The 10,424-nt window shown below is 47.7% G+C and overlaps 1 protein-coding gene across 1 annotated transcript in view; it reads right to left on the bottom strand.

The window, feature by feature from the left end:
- Positions 1 to 10,424, bottom strand: part of Sil1 (SIL1 nucleotide exchange factor) — a 229,223-nt gene that overhangs the window by 1,241 nt on the left and 217,558 nt on the right. The window contains exons 8-9 of the mRNA XM_028762720.1: positions 2,481 to 2,577; positions 1,883 to 2,047 (exon numbers count right to left, since the gene is read on the bottom strand). Coding sequence (XP_028618553.1) covers positions 1,883 to 2,047; positions 2,481 to 2,577 — 262 coding nt within the window. The remainder of the gene's footprint in view (positions 1 to 1,882; positions 2,048 to 2,480; positions 2,578 to 10,424) is intronic.

Genomic DNA, 10,424 nt, shown 5'->3' with positions numbered 1-10,424 from the left:
AGACACACCCTTAGCACACACCTTTAATCCTCTGCAAAGAACAGAGACACACCCTTAGCACACACCTTTAACCCCTCTGCAAAGAACAGAGACACACCCTTAGCACACACCTTTAATCCTCTGCAAAGAACAGAGACACACCCTTAGCACACACCTTTAACCCCTCTGCAAAGAACAGAGACACACCCTTAGCACACACCTTTAATCCTCTGCAAAGAACAGAGACACACCCTTAGCACACACCTTTAATCCTCTGCAAAGAACAGAGAGCTGTGCACCCTCAGTACACAGCTTTAATGCAAAACAATAAAGGTCAAGTTAGGCTGTAGAAGGAAGCAGCCATGTTTGCCGTGTTTGCAAGTCATCTCTAATTGAGTGGCAGACAAAGTGACAAATCAGAGAAAAGTTGACAGAATAGAAGGTGGCCAACACTCATGAGGAACGGGAGGGGGTGGGGAGAAGGAGAAAACAGTTTCACTGGGACAGTGATAGAGAGACAGGTTGCAGAGAGAGAACAAGCTAGACACAGGTGAAGGCAGAACAAACCAGGGAATAAGAAGCCAGAAGATTAGACAGATTGCCAAAGTTAATATGAGGCCAAGCAGAACAATTCAATCAGAGGCCAAGAGAGAAGCCAGATTGAATCAGTCAGCTTGGAGAGGAAGTTTGAGACAGAACAGCTGAGCTGAAGCAGCCAGCCAGAGTTTAGAAAGATCAAGAAACGGTGAACTTATTCAGCAGTGAGTCTCAGAGACTGAAATCATCACAGGCGTAGATAATGATGATTGTACGGAGGATAGAAGCTTCCAGAACTAGGTTTAGGTTAGCAGTCAGGGAGGCAGCAAACCTCGGAGACAACAATTGCTACAGGAGAATAGAAGTTATAGTTACAGGTTACCCTGGCTGCACAGAAACTTGGAGGCCAACCTGGGTCACAGAAGACCCTGTGTCAAAAAACACGGAAAGGGATTACGTGAAATCCTAAGGCTCTCTGGTCCAAAGTCATCACTATCCTTCATGGAGGAGAATGGCTGAGCCCATAGCTTTTACAGAGGAGAGACAGGTATGTCCTTTCCCGGCAATGACAATGGGCAAGCTTTCCTGGGCCTGCCGACTCTCCTCTCATGACACCAAATGTGCCTGCGTCTTATTACCTGGCTCTGAGCAGAAACTAGATTCCAGTGTCTCTGATGGACAAAGACACACAATGAGTATGAGAGGAATTAAGCAGAAGAGAGAGAAGTAGAGACAGAGAGAGACCCACTCACTGTCTAGAGGGAAGACAGGGTGGGGACGGTGTGTGTGTGTGTGGCTTCCAATGGTGTACCACAAGCTCAGGACTAGCCAGCTCTGTTCCACCAGACAGCAATCCACACAGAGCTAAGGACAAGCCTCTACAGAGGCTAAGAAAGCCAGGCCTGCTTCTCTCTCCTCAAGATGCTTTTTTGGGCTTGCAAAGACCAAAGCGGACGGGAGACCAAGTCTTCCCAGATAGCAAACCATTGAGGTCCATCCCAAGCCCCTGCTCAGAGCCAGAGTTCCCAAAGGAAGTGTGCCCAGGTTTCTAGAATCCTAGAATTGGTACCAGCCCAGCCTGGCTCTGTGGTCCCCTGGTTGCTGCATGGCTCCCAAGCTCCACTGCACTGTCCCCCTCACGCCCTCCTCACCACGCCTGACTGCCTGCACACTTGGCATGACCCATCACTAGCACCTCCTCCCGTCCTCAGCAGCCCTCAGGTTCCAGCCGAGGTGTCATGTCCTTCTTTATACATGTCCACTCACCTGTCCATCCACTCAGCTGGACAGAGCCTAAGGGGCACATTGGTCAAATGGCAGAAACAAACACAAAGTAAAGAGAAAGCAGAGCAGGTGTGGCACTCACCTTCTCGGTGACCAGGTCATAGAGCAGGGTGACCACACGCACGGCCAGTACCTTCTCACTCTTCTCTTGCACCAGGCTCCTGAGGACCTGCAGCCCCCCAAGCTTCAGGAACTGCTGCTGGGCATAGGGGAAGTGGCGCAGCAAGGAGCACAGTGCAAACAGGACCTGGGGGCACACACCATGGGTAAGTGAGGGCCACACACATCTGTACCAGCTGTAAGGCACAGAACAAGCAGCTGAGGTCATCCCAGTGACCCAGCCCAGCCCCCATTCTTCCTGGCTCCTTTATTCCCTTGGGTCTATGTGTACCCTGGGACTCAAGATGATGAAAGCCTGGGGACTTCAGATAACTTCAACAAAACTAAGCAGGCAAATGGGCAACAGCATGGCTCAGGAGACTGGGGGATGGGGACACAAGGTCACTGAGCTGCAGCTGTACTTGAGCTCCAGATGACACTGGCGTTAGCTGGTGTGAGCTCTCTGCAATGGCAGTGAACTGTGTTCAGGACCTTGTGTGTGGTGTGTGTTGGAAGGAGCCTTTCCCCTTCAGGCCCAGCAGCTATGCCGGACACCAGACAAGGGCAAGGAGCAGACTTGCCTTCTTCTTCACAGGGAGAGGCTGCTCTGTGGCCAGGATGACCAGCAGCTTCTGCAGAGCTCCGCCTTCAATGGCTTCCACCTGGACCTTTGGATTGCTGCGGGAAGAAGCATGACAACTGGTGACACTCTGCAGGGCCCAGGATCCAGGGAGCTAACAGCACACCGACCAGCACAGGGGTGGTTCTTACTCATCCGGGAAAAGAGAGATAAATGTGTACCCTGGGTACAAAGGCCTATAGCAGAGATGAGAGAGCCAATGGCCGCATGCCAGCCTGCTGCTCCCTAGAAGTCAACAGACTGAGGAGCTCCAGGAGAGAAATCAATCCTACCACCGTCAGGCCATTCTGAAATTGAAACCACATCTAGAGGCACTACTGTGATCTCCCCTCCATGTAAAGCCACTGTTGGGAGCTCCATCTTCCATGATCCTAGGCAGTCATACACCAGGGAGAGCTCTAACGCTCTGACCTCTCTAGATACAGAGCTGGACCAGGAGCCCACCCCCTCCCCACTCAGCACTCATGCATGCTAGACACATAGACACAAAAAGACATTAGAACATATCATACACATACAGGCATTTGTGCATAAATGCACATATACATAAATACACATACACTTAAAAAATAAATCCTTAAAAAACATTTCTATCTCAGCCCTCCTGGTCAGAAGGAGGGTGCAGACAGGGGACATGCTGGGAAGCCCGGATAAAGCTCCTTTCACATTCTTCCCTTCCTTTCAAGACAGGGTCTCTACACAGAGCCCTGGCTGTCTTAGAACTCACTCTGTAGTCCAGACTGGCCTTGAAGTCCAAACTAACCTCAACTTCACTGCAGTCCTCCTGTCTCAGACTCTTGAATGCTGGGATTGTACACATGCACCATGGCCCAGGACAGAGACCTATAGGGTTATGTTCTTAGGCAAACTCAAGGGTCTTCCACTCAAAGGCCCACGAGTTGCTAGATAAACAGAAGAGTCAGGCCAGAGGACAGACAGTCACACACACAGGCAGCCAGGAACGGGCACCAAAATCTCCATGGGTCTCTGGCTGACTCCCTGAAGCCTCCAAAGCAGCTGCCCTCCCAAACTCCAGTTTCCTAGCACAGTGCCCTCAGCAGTGTGGCAGGCACTGGGAAGCACGGACAAGTGGAAGGCCGTAAGCTTCTGTCCTGGTCCAAATACAGGAGGAGGAGGAAAGATGACATGCCACACTGCTGCCCTCAGAAGAGATTCAGCACACAACTGGTAACCCCCAAAGCTGACAACCGCAACACTGAGGGTCCAAGCCATCCCCATACATGGCCTGCCCCTTCCCCTCCTGCCAGAACCAGCTCCAAGGCGGAGAACAGACCTAGCTGACCAGTCTCCTTCACTGTCTGTCCTGGCGTCCTCCCATCAGAGAGGATGTACAGAGGGTGCTAGCCAGTCCCACGGCAACTCCACCCTTGAGCATAGAGAGCAGCTGAGGGGGATGAAGATGTCTCAGGAGATGGCAGGCTGACAGCTCCTTTCCAGACAGGCAGGCAGTCTGTGCAGGGGGCTGGATGGAGCTTCTTCTCTGCCTCCATTCCCCCTACTTGAGACAGGCAGCTGCTTCATCAATGTGTGAGTTAATTAGGGCCGTTTCTGTCATCATGTGGCTAAGGAACATTCACCCACAACAGACAGGGTCTATGAAGGGAAGACTGCCATGCTGGGAAACTCACTGACACCAAACGCTTCTTCCCAAAGAAGGGGGGCTGTGAGGCCCGACACTGCCTCAGCCTCATGAAGTTCCTCTGAGACAGCCCTTCCCCATGAGCCCTCTGAAGCCAGCAAGCAAATCTACTGCAGCACCAACTACAGGGCCTTAGTAGATCAAGCAGGGCTAAGTGTCAGAGCCTTCCAAGTCACACTAGAAACAGAACAAAGGGCTCTCTTCTCAGACAGGCTGCCAGAAACCAGGCGCTCCCTACAGACATGCATGCCAACCACAGGCTACCCATCCTAGGGAGCATAGCCACTTAGAGTAGTGGAGAACGGGTTCCCAACACAGGGATGGAAATCAGAGAAGAAAGAACATAACTGGAGGACTTCTCAAGAAATTCTGAAACAATTGTCCCAGGTAATATACATCTGCTTTCTCAGCATGGCACATGGGCCTGTGGCAAGACATGGGCATTGGCAGCCTGGGCCAGTGTGCTGCCTAGCCTTTCCATGTGTCCAAATTAAATAAGGTGTCCACACTAACTCTGGATCCTAGCCCTGGGATCGCATGACCTCAGGGTTCCACAAAACATCCTTCCAGGTAAAGGCAAAGGGTTAAGGAAACAAGAAGAGGAAGGTCAGGCTGGAGATTTCAGACTAGGCAGGCAGGTACACACAACAGGAGGGAGGCTTTCTGCAGTCAGCCCTGAGCAGGCATTGTGCTGCTCTCAGAAAGAGAGCTGCTCTTCAGGCAGCCCAGCTATAGGTCTTCAATGTTCACGGCACTGTGTGCTCGGGGTGTGCGTGTGGGTGTGTGACCAAATAGCAAGGCCAAACTCTAAGGACATGCAAGGGCCCGGGCCCAGAGGACGGTCAGAGAAACTCTGTCAACAGTGGCAGATGACCTGGCTAAGTCCTGGGATGGTTTCTTTACCTGGGATCAGAGCTCGGGCCTCTTCCTATTAGAGACAGAGTGTCTAATGAACAGCAAAATGCTAAACAACGTGTTGCACCAAGACTATAATCATAGTGGACTTGCTTCACAAGGAGGCCTAACCAATTCCTTGACAGCTCTGCTGTATCACTCTAGCTCCATCCCTCTTAGCTTGTGGGCTTTGGACCAGAGTTCTGCCCAGAGAGGGCAGGTCCTGGTGGCTGGAAGGTGGCATTCTACAAAGGGATCTGAGATGCTAAGAAGTCAGAAGCCTGCCCTGCCCTTTACACGCCAGCAACACCAGTGTACTCAAAGTCAACAGAAGGATATTGAGGACGGAGCTCGGCTGCAGGGTGATAAATGAGAACAAACGTGGTTCATCAGGGCTAAGCCGGCTGCACTGAGTAAATACCATTAGCACTTGGATTGTCGGGATGTTCACAATCAGCAGGCCAGTCAGCCGTCAGTGTGCAGACGGCCAGTAGCAGCTGCTGCTCTGTAGATCTTAAGTGGGACAGGCGGGGAGAAGGGTGGATCTCAGAATTGGAAGTGATTGCATTTGCTGAAATCAAACAATCTGCTAAGGGCCATCAGTCATATTTTAGCTAAGCTGAGCAACTATCTGGCTCTCAGAAGAAGACCTGACTTCAAGAGCAGCCAGAGACCACGTGAGAATGGTGCTGGACACAGGCCTGACGCCTGGACTTTCCAGCCCTGACCCTCAGGGCTAGCTGCATAACTTTCAGGCCCAAGTATAACATGAAAATGTGGGCTCTCCACAATTAGCAGTTTCCAGGTCGTTTGAGGAGAGCTGTGGGCCCACAGTGTGCTGTGGCCTTGTCTCTAGGCCACAATGTTAGGATTCACAGAAACTCCGATTGGGATAATCTGACTTGAAGTGGAGTGTGAATCTGTGAAAAGGGAGAAAAGATGGAGGAAGCAGAAGTCTGGGAGGAGGAATGGAGGACACTGGCAAGTTGGATGGAACTAGAAAATGCTCAGGTAAAAGCCGGGAACCCAGATTGTATCCACCAGATTCCCAGATGCACATGGGCTCTGGGAGCCACCTTAAGGGTGTGAGCTTTTTTGTGGGGCCTCAAAGCACTTTGAAGTAAGGCAAACATTTCTTCTTTTCATTGTGTTCTAGAAAGTCTTGAGATGCTATGTCACAGGACACAGGCACGTCTCTGGGTGGATATCCCAGCCTGGACCCTACACGGTTCTGCCTGAGAGAGCTGTGCATGCATTTTCTTGCAGACAGTAAGATTCTTTCTCCATTGTCCTCACCTGGCCTAAGCTTTGTGTGTAGCCTGGGCATCTGGGAAGCCCCAGTTTGCAATCTGTGTAACCCTGTAAGTGTGGGGAGCAGGAAGGAGCCATTCAGGCCACAAGCAGGTATGGGGACAAGCAGGTATGTAATCAATAACAACATACACTCCCCTGGAACATCACTTCTTTGTAAGTCATTCCAAATGAGGCTATGCAAGTTACAGAAAAATAGGCTAGACACAGTGCCATGTACCTGTGATCCCAGTACCCAGAGGTTAAGGCAAAAGGATAATTTGAATTCATAGGCTCAAGATTCCATTTCAAAACAGCAGCAACAGTAACAACAAACAGAAAAGTAATTTGCAGAGAAACCTCCTGTCAAGATTCTCCAGTGTTAATGTTACCACATCAGTGTTACCAATGTTTTCTTTCCTTCCCTCCTCCCATCTTTCCTACCTGTCTTCAGTGCTGGAGATCAAACCCAGGGCCTTACGCACACTCAACTAATCCTTTGTCACTGAGCTGTGTGCTACCTCCTCTCTACATAAATACTTACACAGAACTTTTGGGGAACTTTCAGAGTAGGTTGCAGATATGATACCTGTTTACCTCTAAACACGTCAGACTATATTTCCTAAGAACACAGACAGCACAGGTACCAGGTCAGGAAACCAACAACGACACAGTGGTTTACAAGACGTCCAGGTTTTGCTAGCCATTTCAATAATAGCTTCATTTTTTTTTTTTTAAGAAAAATACTTTTCATCCTAGGTCCAGTTTAAGCCCATAGTTGTAGCATATTTTATTAGTCTCCTGTGCTCTGGAAGACCTGTTTTGTATGACACTGACATTTTAGGAGTGCAGGCCATTTGTACAATGTCCCTCAATTCGGATTTATTTCATGATTAGATTGAGGTTATTCATGTTGGCAGGACTATCACAGAAACACATTGTTTATTTCTCAGTACATCATACCAGGGGACATGAGCTGTCAATCAGCCCCACATCTGGTCATATTCACTTTGAATATTTGATTATGGGGTGCTTGTCAGATTTCTCCACCATGATTTTGTTTATCCCTTAGAAATTAATAACTATCGAATGGACACTGTGAGACAGTTAGACCCACTGGCTCTGGCTCTCACAGGCAACTCTTGCCTACTCATCCCTGTATTATCAAACGGTAGCATCTATACTCCACTATGGCTTCTATCTCTGTATGTTGGCACTGTACCTGAAACAGCAGCTCTGTCTTCATTCATTCGTTCATTTACATATCAGTATGGATTCACAGATTCTTACTTATTCCTATGGGATATAATTCACCTTTGTTAATATTTTGATGCTCAAAGTATCCTTGAATCAATCACTAGTACCTTTTACACCATGGCTAATGTCTGACACATTTATTTGTTTGTTGTCAAGATAAGGTTTCTCTGTGAAGCCCTGGCTGTCCTAGAACTCACTTTGTGGGCTAGGCTGGCCCTGAGCTCAGAGGACCACCTGCATCTGCCCCCGAATGCTGGGACCAAAGGTATACCACCACCCAGCTCTGGTGTGCTTCTCTTGTTCTTTGTGAGTATCTCACTTTCTGGGACAAGACACTTTTATGTGAAATACTATGCTTCTTCTGCAACACACAGAAGAAATCATTGCAGTGATTTCACTAAGGAGCCCTTTGTGGGGGGCACCTCTTGAAAATACAAAATCTAAACCCTACCTTCATATATTAAATTACAATTTGGTAGGTATTGGCCCCAAACTCTGCTTTTCCTGAATGTTGTGCCCATCTGTATCCTGAGATCCAACATTTGTGATATCTCGCCTATGGCCTGCCCATCATTTCTGATAACTTGCTGTAAAAGAGACTTCTGATACTGATCTGCAGGCTACCTGCATGAAGCTTCTGCCCTCTCTAAGTGGAAGGTGCCTGATTCTGCCACGACAGCCCTCAGCCCTTCTGAAGCTTAGGGCTCCAAATGCCCAGAGAAGGCAGCCATCTCTGATCAGACCCCTGGTACCCTGGCCATCATCTTCTTGTTGTTGCTGTGACTCCTGCATTCTTGACTTCCCACAATGCTCCAGGGGATACTCTCCATCCATGCTTGGGGGCTCTAGCTTGGTCAGATAGCCCAGTGGGCCCAACCATTGCTGTCACAGGGCCACTTTGTCCCTATGTTTGAGGCTACCTCTGTGCTTATGACAGTATTTTATAGGACTGACTTTGCTTAGGTCAAATCCCTGGAGGGTGGTCACACAATCCTCTGATGAAGCTGGGGTTTCCCAACATGACTCAGAAAAAATATAGAGTTTTTAATTTAGTCTTATTAAAGAATAAATGGTAAATGTATGGAGGCAAAAATGAAGTTACAACTAACGAGTTATGGTGCCACATATTCACTTCCAGGGGTCAATTTCTCTCTAAACAATGAATATAGATTATTATATGTATTAAATTGTCTTTAATCATTTTAGTGGTAAAATTAATTTTTGAGATACATAGCCCTGATTCAGAGATCTCCCTGCCTGTACCTCCCAAGAATTAGAATTAAAGTCTATATCACCACACATGGCCTCTAACTTACATGTCTTTTAAAGATTATATCATAACAATGACTAGCACAGCATTATAACCCTAAAGGTACAGTAATGGCACACGTACCTTGGCAGTCACCAACAGCTTTCTAATTGTATTTAAGACCCACTCATCAAAGCACTTGGAATGCAATGGCAGGTGACTCTCTGAGTTCTAGATAAGTCTGGTCTACAAAGTGAGTTCCAGGACATCCAGGGCTACACAGAGAAGCCCTGCCTGGAAACAAAACAGAACACCCCGCCCAACAAGAGAGAAAATATGCCTGGTACCGGAAACCCAGTCACGTAAGTCACAGATCTTGGAAGACAACTGACAACTTCTATTTATTAAACCAGAATAATCCCTAACTACAATCTAAAAATGTGTCCTAATACTCAAGTCTAGATTTCACTTCTCATCAAGAAAACTTCTCTTTATAACATGGAGACTACAGAAAACCACAACCAATCACAATGCAGAGCCCAGTTCCAATGGATACATCCAGAATACACCTAAACCCAAGGCTTAGGGAACACTGTGGAAGAGAGGGCAGAAAGACAGTGAAATTCAGAGGAACAGAGTTTGCTGTGAGATTGTGTCTCCAAGGAATTATCAGAAGCCACACCTGAACACAAGCTGAAGATGTTCAACAGCAGCAGACATGCCAACATGCTAGACATGCCAACATAGAGAGAGCTCAGGAAGCCTCAACACTACTGGGAAAAAAACAAAACAAAACTACAGGCAATTAAGTAATACTGGGTGAGAGTGAGGCAAAGAGTCTTCCCTAGGGAAGAGCACACTACTTGACAATCCAATACCAAATGGCCAGCCCTGAAACCTACAAATAAGTAACATTATAACTATACAGATTGAACAGGTTATATTCATGTGTTCACACACACACAGCAGCAATTAATGAAAAAAAGAGGCCATAAATTTGAAAAAGGGCAAGGAGGGGAATATGGGAGGGTTTGGAAAGAGAAGAAAGCAGCAAAATGATGTAATTATATTATAATCTCAAAAAATAAAAGAAATAATTTAAAAATACCTAAAAATAGTCGTTTTAAATTTTATGTGTTTTGTCTATGTACCATTTGCATGCAGTACCTTTGGGTGCCAGAAGGGTGCGTTAGACCCCCCTGGAATGGAAGTGATGGGTGATTGTGAGCTGCTTGGAACTGAACTGCTGGGTCCTCTGTAAGAGGACAACTGCTCTGGCTCCCTAGCCATCTCTCCAGCTGCCTGAAGTCACAGTTTTAATAGAAACTTTTAAAGCCTCACGTTGCTATTTGTGCCTTTCATCCTGGCCTGTCATTCTCCTTTTTTTTTTTTGGTCCTCATTCTGTCATGGATCTAACATGCTAATTATTAGCGCCTTTCTGTGTCATCTGTTGCCATGGCTTAATAAAAGTACCAAGATATGAGAGAGAGAGAGAGAGAGAGAGAGAGAGAGAGAGAGAGAGAGAGAGAGAGAG

Source organism: Grammomys surdaster, unplaced genomic scaffold (assembly GCF_004785775.1).
Source record: "Grammomys surdaster isolate TR1022 unplaced genomic scaffold, NIH_TR_1.0 135, whole genome shotgun sequence".
Taxonomy (NCBI): Eukaryota; Metazoa; Chordata; class Mammalia; order Rodentia; family Muridae; genus Grammomys; species Grammomys surdaster.
This window is presented reverse-complemented; position numbering and strand designations above follow the sequence as displayed.